At 35.3% G+C, this 13698-nt stretch overlaps 1 protein-coding gene across 1 annotated transcript in view; it reads right to left on the bottom strand.

The window, feature by feature from the left end:
* Window positions 1-7124: 7124 nt before the first annotated feature.
* LOC128989654 (uncharacterized) overlaps window positions 7125-13698 on the bottom strand; it is a 29112-nt gene continuing 22538 nt past the window's right edge. The window contains exon 9 of the mRNA XM_054411620.1: window positions 7125-9457. Coding sequence (XP_054267595.1) covers window positions 8129-9457 — 1329 coding nt within the window. The 3' untranslated portion in view covers window positions 7125-8128. The remainder of the gene's footprint in view (window positions 9458-13698) is intronic.

Genomic DNA, 13698 nt, shown 5'->3' on the forward strand with positions numbered 1-13698 from the left:
CACACTAGAGTCAAGTAAATGCGTTTTTCGGTACAACCTGAGCGCACTAGAGTCAAGTAAATTCGTTTTTCGGTACTAACTGAGCACACTAGAGTCAAGTAAATGCGTTTTTTCGGTACAATCTGAGCACACTAGAGTCAAGTAAAGGCGTTTTCGGCACCCCCTGAACTCACTAGAGTCAAGTAAAGGAGTTTTTCGGCACCAAATGAGCACACTAGAGTAGAGTAAGGTGTTTTCTAGTGGCCGAATTCGACCAGGAAAGCTTAGTGCATAATAAATGCTCCGTGGGATCATAGACTAAGGCTTAGTCTATGGTGGGATGCTCAATGAATGCCAGAATGCGGCTTTAGACTAGCGCACGCATTGACACATTCTCAGTTAATTCGGCTATGCTGAATCGAGCCAGGAAAACCTATCTAAATTGTTTGAAATCAATAAATAAATTAAGTTTTTCCACTGACGTTGTCATATTTCCATTGAAACCACTAAGGGCTGGTTTCCCTTAGCTGGCACTGGGGTTTCCTTTCTAAATACGGCTGTTATAAAAACCCCTATGCTTGATCCTTGTGTATTCAAGTAGTACCAAAAAACGTAGCCATGCTCGGCAGCAGAAACTCGGCCGTTTTTAAGACATGATAATATTCACATTCGCCACACCAAGAAAACTTCAATGATTATGCCATCTCCCAACATATAAAGTTGTTATTTGAACACAAATGTATTGGTTAATGGTGATCTTGCAATAGCCCACCAATAGAGCACTCGTGCACAACAGTTTGTCCCAACAAGCGTAAAAAAACTACCTTTTTTACTGAAAATTCATTATTTAAAATGTCTTTTATGGGTTACAATTTTAAATTGTCACTTTAGGAATTTTTCTTTCCATGTTGGGAAATTTTAGAAGTGAAGATGAAGGAGTGTGATTTTCGAAAAACGCTAAAGGCGGGTGTCTTGTAGAAAATTGTATACCTGACTCTGAAAATTCTTTAAAATATTTGCTAGCTCTTACAGTTTTCTATAGCCGTTAAAAAAACGAATTTACCTCAAAAAGGAGGATTTAAGGGTTTTGGGACCGAGATGTACCTCCACAAAAAATTTAAGATCCCTAGCTATTCTAGAAGTGGGTAAACATTTGTATACCGTACCAGATCAGTGAGAGTTACACCATTGACTATATTGAGAGGTATATAGTCAATGGTTACACAAGCGACTGTATATCCCGTTAAAGTATGTGCACGTGTGGTCTGATTCGCCCTGTATACTATTGTAAGATTGTATACAATAGTATTGTAAGATACTATGGCAAGACCGACAATTTGTTCAATTCAGGATTCGTGAGTGAATTTAGTTTATACTAGCTGTGTGCCCGTTCTACGCACGGGGATCTTATAGTAGAGTGAAAATTTAAAAACGTACGTTTTCATGTCCCTGGCCTTTTACTTCAGATACTGGATTTGTAGTTTATTATTATGCGTTTTAATATTTTTTGGGGGCAACATGTTACACACATTTATTTGGTTTTTAATAGGTTCTAGGTATTTTTTTCGTATTTTTAAAGTCTCGAAATTCACGACCATGACGTGTCCCTAGGGTACATTTTCCAACTTTCAAGCTGTTTTTAGACTAATTATTCATGCCGAAATATATAAAGCCATATTTTTATGTCATCAATGGTTATTAAACTTACAAAAAAGGAGCATATTATAATTTTATTGTCATTGCAAACTGACTACCATGACAAAATAAGTCTGTCCCTCGATTTGGCGTCACGACCATTTGGGAAAATTTTTCTACTTTGGAGCACGACAGTGGCAAGCCTGGCGTCGATGGAGTCAGTTGGTTTTAGAGACTAGTTCGGGGTGTACGTCAGAATTGTAGTGCCGGTCGTTTCGAGTTGAAAGGAGGAATTACAAGATTAATAAAGGAAAGTTTGTGTTTTTTGTAATTTTGGTGTGTCCATGACCGTACGTAGTCATTCGATAAAGTAGACATGGTGTTAATTTTTGTTTATAAGATATTTCAATTGCTATATTAACCTAGAAGTCCACTTTGTATCCTCGAACATGAGGTGCAGGGCTACCGCCAGAACAGAACCAAATAACACGTAATGTCACGACCAAATTTTCACGACCATCGCGGGTTTTTTCACGACCAATCCAGCCTTATGGATTATAGTGTGTTTGGTCGTGACAATAACTTTAATATAATTGTAAATTGAGCAGTCTAGTTCAATTGAAACACATAGTTTTATTATAAATAACAGTATAATTGAAGGATTGTTTGGAAAGATTTAGATTATTCCAGACAATTCACGACCGTACTGCTTGCCCCTGACCATCACGTTTATGATTTCTATCATAAAAATTTAAAAACTTAAAATATCGTCATATTTCAATGTTTTATACACAAAAGAAGCACACCTCTATACAAACATAACGATTTTTCGGGTCTCAGGTAAGTTTTTTTGGAATTTTACAAACTTAAAAAGATTTTATTGCCTTATTTTCTATTTTTTGAGTTTTTTTATTTTTTTCTAGAAAGACCAAATATACCAAAAGCTCAGTGACCTTTTTATTGTATAATGGTCATAAAAGTAAATTAGTTTATAGCAAAACATAGTTATAAAAATAATATTAACTATTTTTAATATTCATTTAAACGTCCGTTATGGTCGTGACAGGATTTTGTGTTTTTCCACTAAAGATGTTTAAAAAAAAAAACTACCAAAGACATTGCTTTACCATGGACATTTTATGAAACTTCAAATGTTAATGAAATAAAAAAAATTATAAAAGTTTTGAAAAAAGGGGAAAAGAATTTGCAAAGTGCTTTTCCTGAAAACGTACGTTTTTAAATTTTCACTCAGTAGTCAGTTGAAACCTTCTTATATTAAGATTAAGAACAGCAATTAGTTTTTAAAATACAGTATCTGACAGTTCAAGCCAAAATAAATGCTTCGCAATTAAATGTCACCCGGATCGTGTTGGTCCATATGTCCAATGATTAAACTAAAAAATGTTTTATAGATCCATGAAGCGTAGCCCTAAAGTAGGCATATAATTGAAAGTTACTTTCCACATCGGTTAACTTAAACGTATTTAAAGTACTACCTCAACCTCACCATTTAACACTTTATTCCGGTTGACATTTTCAGTATCAAAGGTGCTCTTGTCCATTCCGTGAAACACTGAGAAATGAGGACATTAATGCGTTACCAACATACAACAAAACAACACAATACAACAATCCAACAAAGGCCACGAACTATTGATACATAAACAATATAAAGGCGTAAACAATTCATGATGGTTTGCCCAACAAATGTTTTACTCAAATAGGTTATCATTTTCTTAGCATACCGGGTAAGCTAAGATTTGGAATCCAGACAGAAAAAGCAAAACTTATACAGAGTTAAGACATCACTTAAATTGAATACGGACGGCTCTAATAAATAAGGTGCAACACCAACGATATCAAATTTGTAAACTACCGGTTCTAAGGAAAAGAACCAGTACCTACGTAAGAACCTACCTAAGAACTATAGTAAATCGGACCAATTAAATACATTAATATCTAGTCCCGAGGTTATTGATCTCTTGCTTTTGGATTTTCTCGTAAAAAGTTATAGCGTAAACTTATCGGTGTCAGTTTGAAAAAAAAGCAACCTTACCCAAACAAATTTTTGTTATTTAACAGATTACGAATTCTCTAAACAATGATTAGTATATCTATTAACATTAGAAGGAAATGTGAAGAAAATCACACAATGTTGGGGTTTTGGTCATTTGTAGGCTAATTTTATTTTTTAAGTAGGTAGGCCATGTATTCTATGGAAAAGTACCGGTATCAAGGATCGTCATCAAAAAGGTTGTTATGAATAAATATGTAGGCTTACGTACCCAAGATATGAGCTATGGGCCTATTGGCTGTATGGTCCAGCGATTGCATCACACGGTGAGTAGAAACAGAAAGTGACACATTGGAAAAGCGAGTTTAGCACTTCTTCTGTTAAACCTCTGTTACAATCACCCACTGCAGTTGTGATTTTTTACTTTACACTTTACACAACCGCCATTGAAGCGCCGTTAATGAGTGGAAACCTTTTTTGTAAGCTATTGGCGACGATCATTTTAGTGTCACAGCCCTATACAACACTGAGCGCGTTCTGGGAACATGCACCGGTGCACCGGTGTTGCCCCGGTGCACCGGTGTTGCCCCGGTGCAAAAAATGTGTCGTTCTGGGAGACCGGTGAGTTAACCTAGCAGACAGCTAATTCCTCTTTTTCCTCCACCGGTGCAAGATTTATGCACCGGAGAAATTGTACGGTGCATAATACACCGGCGGCCTCTGATTGGTCTATTTCTTGGACAACAGCATGCAGCTACGGCAAGATGGCGGGTCCATCGAATAATGTTCATCAGTTTTATAGGTTATGTTGCGTAATGAGTGAATAATTTAATCTATGAGGGGGTTAAACTACGTATTAAGTTAATAATTTTCAAATAATTTATTCTGTGAGGACAAGTTTGTTTGGTTTAAATATTATAAAGTAAATAATAGGTGAATGTGTAAATTATAATCCGATGTGTACCGTAAACCGGTGAATAACCGTTCTGGGATACCAAGACTCTTGCCCCGGGGCGGTACCGGTGAATAAGTCACCGGTTAATCTGCACCGGTGCACCGGTACATGTTCCCTGAACGCGCCCACTGATTCAAGGTCTTCTTCTTTCTGGTTGTCAAAACTCAAGAAACATTTTATACTCAAAGAATTTCTGGTTCCGATTTGTTCGATGTCTAGTTATTTAATTTCATTTACGGTTACACTATTAGCATATTATTGCACTTGCGATTAATTAAATCCGTTATGTAAGAAACCCGTTTTTAATCTCACTAGGTTGGGATTTGCTTTCAAAACGTGATTCGAAATAGTTGCGGTATTTGTAAACAACATTTGTAAACATGTCATTGACAGCTAGAAAAAATAATCTTGATCCGAACAGCTGTTCATTATTTCATAGACGATTATGTGATAAAAATTGAACGAAAATTTGACAAAAATCGCACAAAACTGCATTTTTGAACGTCCGTAATTTTATTTACAAAGTAGTGAGGCTATATTTAAATCACTAAAGACACTCTCGCCAATCCAGTGAATACATTAAAATGACTTGGATCTTGATATGTACTCTGGTTTTCACGGAGAAGATTGCGTAAAATGCCATCTTGAGTGTTACAGACAAAGGGACAGACAGACAGACAGAAATTGAGATAAGACTCGTTTCTGCTTCTTTAATGTATAAAACGTAAAAATCACCTAAAAGTATATAATTCTGAGCAATGTACAGACAAAACTCTAATTTTATTTATATAGATTTGTGTATATTGTTTAAAACAAATTTAAAAAATAGTTTGATTTTAAGATAGATTTTGGCAATAAAGTTTGGTAATAAGGACGAAAAACGTGGCTGTTGAAGTGAAATCGGTGAGTGAATGTGAGCAGAACTACTTACCACACCCTGTAGTCCGATTTTGATGTAAAGTGGTATGTAGATCCATTGTATATCCAGGCGGTTTTTTTTTTCATTAAAAAAGTTTAATAGAGAGGTCCATAAATTAACATAAAAATGTTTTTCACTAAAACGGCTCAAACGATTTTGATCGAAATTTAGTATATTACAGTTGTTTTGACTCTGAAAAAATGGCACAACCACGCTGTATAAACAACTGTTCTAAAGTTATTCAAATGGTTTTTATTTCCCCCATAAAATTTCATTACTATGCACAGCTACTAAGTACTCCTAATGCTCACATTTCTCAGTATGTCGGTTCTAATGCAAAGTATGTTCTATTACTTTGTTTTTTTTTTTACTCTTGGGGGTAATTATATCGACCTCAGGACCTCACCCGAAATATTGTTTTTTTTTATGTCCGAAATTTCACGCTGATTCCGAAAATGGTTGTCATTTTTCGCGGACCCGTATATCTGGAAAATCGGGGAAACCCCCGAAAACTTTGTTTTACGGGAAATGACATTATGGGTACTAAAATTAACCGGTAAAGGAAGCTGCACAAGAATATGCAAGAAATTTTCCGATGGATATTACAGTAGATACGGCTGGAAAAGCGTCGGAAAACAAAAAAATAAATCCTCGTAAATTATGTTCAAAATGTGGGTATTCAAAACAACGGGAAAACGAGTTGAACAAGAATATGCAGGAATTTTCAAGATCAAATGGATATTAACGGAGATACGGCCGGAAAAGCGTCGGAAAATCCAGTTAGCGCCAAAATGACAAAAACTAGGATGGGTTAGGTTAGATTACGTTGGATTAGATTAGGTTAGGTTATCAATAACACGGGTATTGTTAGTAACCTAACCCAACCTATCCTAACCTAGTTTTGGTCATTTTGGTGCTAACTCGGTTCTCCGCCGCTTTTCCGGCCGTAAGTCCGTTATTATGCATTTGATCTTGAAAACTCTTACATATTCATATTCGGCTCGTTTTCCCGTTAATTTGAATACCCACATGAAAGATTTACGCACATTTCTTTTTTCGTTTGTCCGGGGCTTTTCCGGCCGTATCTCTGTTTATATCCATCGGATCCTGAAAATTCTTGGATTATTCTTGTTCAGCTCGCTCTACCGGTTAATTTGAGTACCCAAAATGTCATTTTCTGTAAAAAAAAGTATCGGGGTTTTTTCCTATTTTCCGGGTCTCCGAGAAAAACGACAACCATTGTTGGAATGAGAGTGAAATTTTGGACATTTTGGAAAACAAATTTTAAATTTTGGGTGAGATCTGGGGGTCGATATAGTTATCCTTTTGGTACATAGAGGTTGTGTCATTCAACTATGCTTGGAATTTGCCACAGTTTCAAAGTTTTGTGGCACAGTTTCAGTGTTTTAGAACATTCAGAATATAATATTTCAGCTTTTTCTTGTAAGAAGTGTTTCATTATATTTTTATATAAGAGTATTAAAATAACCCTGGAATAATGCTGGCTTAATCATATGATGATTATTTAATTTACTCCTGACTTCTATTATCTAGACAGTTTGTATTCCAAATAATTAGCCTGGATAGGGATTAATAAAACATTACAGGAAAAGTACACCCAATTTAACTTAATTGATTTTTTATTTGATAACTCTTATCAACTATTTTGGACAGATATGAGTTCATATTTGTCTGTTATACTTCTCTACATGTTTAACATACATTATTTACAATTTTTAGGCACTATTACATAATCAAGAACTTTCTTAGTTACAGTATACAGAGCAAAACGATGAATACTATCTACTATTAAGTGATCATCAGGTTTGAAAAACAATTTTACTTTTGAAATTTTAATATTACACCCTGGTTAATCTCATTAGTAATAAATAAAACAATATCACAAAGTCAACACATAGACATCAAACAAATTTAAGTGCCACATGAAATTGGAATGCCATGCTGAGGTGCAGTGGGGTTGTCTTAAATTGACCATGCAGTTTGAATTCTGCACTGTTCTATTGTAAACATTTGTATCACTGCCATTCAACACACTATCATGTGAAACAGGCATGTCATTGCAAAATTGTAAACAAAACTTGTCTGACCAAACAAACCATTTGCAAGTTCTGGTGAAAGACACTTTTATTTTATCACAAAAATTGTATACCATGTCCATCTACAAGGACAATCAATTAGGCCTAACCGCAGATTTATTTTATTATTAGTCAAAATTTATCATTAACTATGAGGGGAGACGATAGATTTTAGTTTTATTTTTACATTTATTTATATATATATATATATATATATATATACAGAAAGTGAAAAAAATGAGTTTGAATCTCTATGAAACAAATATAAGTTTGCTTGCTAGCACAGGTTTTAAAACACTGAGGGAACTATAGGCAATGGAAAATGTTAAGAAAGACAAAATTGTTGTATGACCATTTTTTGTCCTAACATTTTTGAGAAGTTTCAATTTTACAAAAAAGTAATATCTTTATTTTTATTTCCTGTAAAACAGCTACTTAACAATATATTTCAATACAAAACCTACATCATGATTAACTACTAATCAAATACTAACAAAAATTAAGTGGTTTGAATCTCCAGTAAAATGCATTTATCCATTTTCTGTTTTGCTTTCATCATCTATCTCCATTGGTATTTCTTCCTCGGCTTTTTCTTTAGAGTGTAAACTTGTAGTTTGAAGTATTAAAGTTGAATGGTCATCAGGCATACATACTGTATCTTCAATCCCTTGTGCATTATTTTCAGAACATACACCCTGACTATCAGATTCTATTACTTTCTCCATTGGTATTTCTTCTTTGGATTTTTCTTCAGAGTGTAAACTTGTAGTCTGAAGCATTGAGGTTGAATGGTCATCAGGCATAAATACTGTATCTTTAATACATTTTGCATCATGTTCCGAACATACACCCTGACTATCAGATTCTATTACTTTCTTTTTCTCTGGACTCATTTCCGCATATTGATGTTCAGATTCTATTTGATATTCAAACACTCTTTTTTGCTGATTTGATCCTTTAGTATTCTCTTCTGAATCTTCCTCTTCAACCGTTTGTTCACCAAGAAGTTTTTCTTGCTCTTCAGGTCCTATAATTTTACGTTCAGACTCGTTCACTTGCTGTCTGCTCACTTCTCCTTGAGGATCAGGATCTGATTCCTGTTTGTAACTTTCTTCTTCTACTTCTTGTGTTGAACTAACCACTTCTACTGAATCACTTACCAGATCATTGTCTAATACTTCTTCAACCACACCCACGTCAGTTATCATATCTACCATCATCAAGTCTTGCGAACTTTCATGCTTTGAAGACTCTTTATTTGGAGAATGTGATTGTTCTTCTACTTCTAGGTCCATTTTCTCACATTGGCCAGAATCTTTTGCATCTAAAATTTCACTTGATGAAACATCAACATTTTTTTCGATGGCTGATTCAGGTGTTTCGGAGGATGAGATTTTAGCCTCCGAGTTGACTCTGAGCTGAGTTGGTTCACTAGTTTCACTAGAAGTGGTGTCTAAGTTTTGGTTATTGAGTGGTTGGTTAGTTTCATCGAGTGATGTTTCATTAATTATTTCAGAAACTTGTTTAACAATTTCTTTGGATGAAGTTATAGTGTTTTCGTCAAAAACTGATTTTGGCAAATCATTACAAGGTGCCTCAAAACTTTGTTCAATGAAAGGTTTGGCAGTAATTTGATTTAAGTCAGTGGGATTGGAGTGAGCCTCTGCTAACGCTAAAATGTCACTAACTGTTCTTGATAGTTCTAAGGCATCAACAGAATCCGATTTTCCAGAACCAATGCCAGTAGGTTTTAGAATGTCTTTGATTAAGAGTTCTTCTGAATCGACATCACTCACAAATGCAACTCTGTCGTTGTGAGATTCTTGAGTTTCATTTGCCTGGTTTTCTTTCAGAGCCAACTGAAACCAAATTTGACAAAGATAAAACTAACATGCTATCAAACCAAATTAACTTAACTTAAATAACAGCAATAACTTTTATGCACCAAAATGTGTCACAAGTTTTAAGCCTAAATTATGACTGCATCTTCATGTTGCATGCTCCTAATTTTCAATGCTGCAAGATTAGCCCCCCCCCTTACACCCTTAAAATTAATAATAATTTAAGGGTGTAGCATAGAGCACAAGGGCCTAGATTTTTTAGGATTTTTTGAGAGGATAGCAGGCTTACCTGAATGGGAAAGAGTCCAGACTGGCACAGGAAACACAAAACAAAACTTTACACTATATACACAAAACATTAGAATATTTCACTGTCACTGACAGCATTTTCAACTAAGGAAGAGAGAGTTTTCTAAATGTCCAAAATGGTGGCCAGTGAGTTGTTGAGTCAGTGTTGCCAATAGTATGAATTCAAAAAACACAGTTTCAGTTTATCTTATATGCACTGTACAGGGTGAGTTTTTTAAAGTGATCCAATAGCTAACTTTTTAATTACAGGACTTAGCACCTCACTTTAAATTTGAAACTTGCTCAGTTTTAAGTTTCACTCAAGAATACGATTTCAGATTTTTTCATTGTGGCCGCCATTTTCCAATATGGCTGCCAACTTTAAAATTTCTTATGGAACACCCTGTATTTTATTTTGTTTTTAGATTTTACTCTAAAAAATAAAACATTTTTGTTCTTGAGATTTATTTTTAGTCTATTTAAGTCGCATAATAATAACAAAACACATACAAAGTTCACACACAACTAAACAGTAACAACACTTAAAACTAACATTGTTTTAAAACATGCTTTAGAATTCATGCAACTTTGTATGAAAACTTTAAGTCCTCGTAGCTCCTTAACCGTTAGAGATATTGAAAAAATCTCAAGAACAAAAATGTTTTATTTTTTAGAGTAAAATCTAAAAACAAAATAAAATACAGGGTGTTCCATAAGAAATTTTAAAGTTGGCAGCCATATTGGAAAATGGCGGCCACAATGAAAAAATCTGAAATCGTATTCTTGAGTGAAACTTAAAACTGAGCAAGTTTCAAATTTAAAGTGAGGTGCTAAGTCCTGTAATTAAAAAGTTAGCTATTGGATCACTTTAAAAAAACTCACCCTGTATATCTATGAATAATATGTAAGAATGCTAGTTGGGTTGGATATTGAAGTGGAGTGGGTTAGATTACTTACTTACTTACTTACTGCTGTGGCCACTGGTACCCTAGATGGTACTTGGCCTCCCCAACACACTGCCTCCATAGGTCTCTGCTTCTTGCATCTTCCTTCCTTCTCCCTAGCTTCCTCAGGTCTTTCTCCACTTGGTCGAACCATCTAAGTTTCGGTCTTCCAAGGGGTCTTCTACCTTCTGGGTTATTCCTCAAGATGTTCTTTGATAGGGAGTTGTCATCTTTTCTTAGAATATGCCCTGCCCATCTCAGTCTTCTGCTCCGTACCTCAGCGACAATATCCGGATCCTTAAATAATTCTCTAAGTTCCCAATTATGTCTCGATCTCCATTGTCCATCCTCAAAAATCGGTCCGTACACTTTCCTCAAAATCTTGTTCTCAAATACAATAGCTTTCCTTTCTGATTTCTTGCTTAAGATCCAATTTTCTGAACCATACAGGAGAACTGGTCTGATGATTGTCTTATAAATCCTGAGTTTGGTGGTGTGGGATATTATTTTTGAAGTCAGTAACTTGTGACAGGCCGAAAAACTTTTTTGTGCTAGGTTTAATCTATTTTGAATTTCTAGCTCTTCATCATTATCACTGGTGAGGATGACTCCCAAATACTTGAAATTTGTTACTTTTTTAAATTTATACTTTTCAATTTCAATGTAGTTGTTATTTTGGTATCTTGGTTGGTCATCATCTTGTTTTCTTCCACATGTCATAAACTTGGTTTTCTCTTCATTTATGTATAGCCCCATTTTTCTTGTATGTTCAATAAGCATTTTTGTTACATCTTTCATTTCTTCTATATTATGTGTAATTAATACTATGTCATCTGCAAAAACTAGCAAGTTTATGTTTGTTCCTATCTTAATCCCTACTTCTGTTTTTCTTATCTCCTGAAGAGCTGTTTCTATGGCTAAATTGAACAGCAATGGAGATACCCCGTCTCCCTGCCTCACACCCGTGTTCACCTCAAAGTCTTCCGATACGTCTCCATTTACTCTAACTTTGCACTTAGAACCTAAAACACTCAATTTTGCTAGTTCTATAAGTTTTCTTGGTATACCTAGATGCTCCATGTTTATCCACAACTTCTTCCTATTTATGGAGTCATAAGCCTTTGAAAAATCAATGAAGAGGCAACAGAATGATTTGTTGAATTCATAATACTTTGCTATTGACTCTTTAAGAATGTAGATTTGATCCGTCGTTGATCTGCCTCTGCTGAATCCTGCTTGATGCTCTCCAACAATATCTGTTGTGTATTCCTCTAGTCTTCTCTGAACTATTTTGGAAAGTATTTTGTAGGTGACATTTAGGAGAGATATGCCTCTGTAGTTATTGCAGTCTTTTTTGTCTCCTTTTTTGTGAATTGGTACAACTAGGGCTTCCTTCCATTCCTTGGGTATTGTTTCTTCTCTCCAGACCTTGAGTATTAGTTTGTGGATTCTTTCTGCTAGACAAAAGCCACCTGCTTTTAAAATCTCTGCAGTTATACCATCCTCTCCTGGGGCTTTATTATTTTTTAAGCTCTTGATTGCTTCTTCTATTTCTTGTATGGGTGGTTCTGGAATCCAGGGGTGTACGGTCTGATAGACATCTTCCTGTTCTTCCTCTTCCTGCTGCAGATCACCATTTAGTAGCTCTTTAAAATATTCTCGCCAAACTCTCAGTCCGTCTTCCTTTTGGATTACAACTTGTCCCATTTTATTTTTGATCCCCACAGGTGAAGGTGTGTATCCTTTTTTGAAAAATCTTAATGCACGATAAAATTCTCTTGAGTTGTTTGCTGTTCGATCTTGTTCTGCTCTTTCCAGAATATTATTGATCCATTCTCGTTTTTTCTTTCTTAATAGTTTAACTGTTTCCTTGCTTTGCCCTTGGTAGCTATCTCGATCTATATCTTGTTTGTTTCTTAGCCAAATTCCCTTTGCTTGTCTTCTTTTTAAAACTGCCTCTTTGCATTCTTCATCAAACCAAGGTTTATTGTTTTTTCTTTCTTTTTTGCCACAAACTTCTTTAGTACATTCTCGTACGGTCTTCTTTATATTTTCCCATCTCTTTTCTATTGAGTCCTCCACTTCTGCCTCTTGCTCCACTGTGTCTAAGGCTTGGAAACGGCTTGACAATTTAAGCTTAAATTCGGTCCGGATTCTTTTATCTCTAAGTCTATCAATATCTATATTTTCTACTGATGGTACTCCTTTCCTCTTCTCTATTTGTATTCTTTGGTATAATTTGACTAGAACTAGGCTGTGGTCTGACCCACACTCTGCTTTTCTTATGCTACGTACGTTTTGTACATGACTAGAATGTCTACAGTCTATTAATATGTGATCTATTTGATTTTTTACCTGACCATTTGGTGAGATCCATGTAATTTTGTGGATGTCTTTTCTCGGGAAATATGTGCTCATAACTTTCAGGTTGCAAGCAGTAGCTAGGCTTAGTAGCCTTACTCCATTATCATTGCTATCTGTGTGTAAACTATTTAGTCCTGCAACTTCCTTCCATATCTGTTCTCTGCCTATCTTTGCGTTAAAATCTCCCATCAGTAATTTTGTGTCATATCCTGGTAACTTTCCCCACTCTTCTTCTAACAGCTCATAAAAAGCGTCTTTGACGTCATCGTCTGTGTCCTCTGTAGGAGCGTAGGCACTCATTATTGATATATTCTTGAATCTACCTTGGTTTAGATTAAAGGTATTATCTCAGGTTTAGGTTTGGGGGTTGTCTAGACTTAGTAAACCATTGATAAGACAATTCCCATCTTCTCAGTTGTGACTGGTTACATTGAGGAGGCAGTGATTTGACTATTTTGGTTGTAAAGCAGTCATTGAAACTAGGGTTGTTGTGGCTCTGGGCATGTTGTACAACTGGTTTGTCTTTGTATCCAGTAGATACATCTTGTCTATGGCCATTCATCCTGGTTCTGAGGCTATTGGTGGATAGGCCTATATACTGTGCCTCACATTTGTTACATTGTAGTTGGTAGATAATGTTCTTCGTTTCACAAGTGTTGAAGC

Source organism: Macrosteles quadrilineatus, unplaced genomic scaffold (assembly GCF_028750875.1).
Source record: "Macrosteles quadrilineatus isolate MER2022 unplaced genomic scaffold, UCM_ALF_1.0 Scaffold_3__2_contigs__length_128488019, whole genome shotgun sequence".
In the NCBI taxonomy this organism is placed as follows: Eukaryota; Metazoa; Arthropoda; class Insecta; order Hemiptera; family Cicadellidae; genus Macrosteles; species Macrosteles quadrilineatus.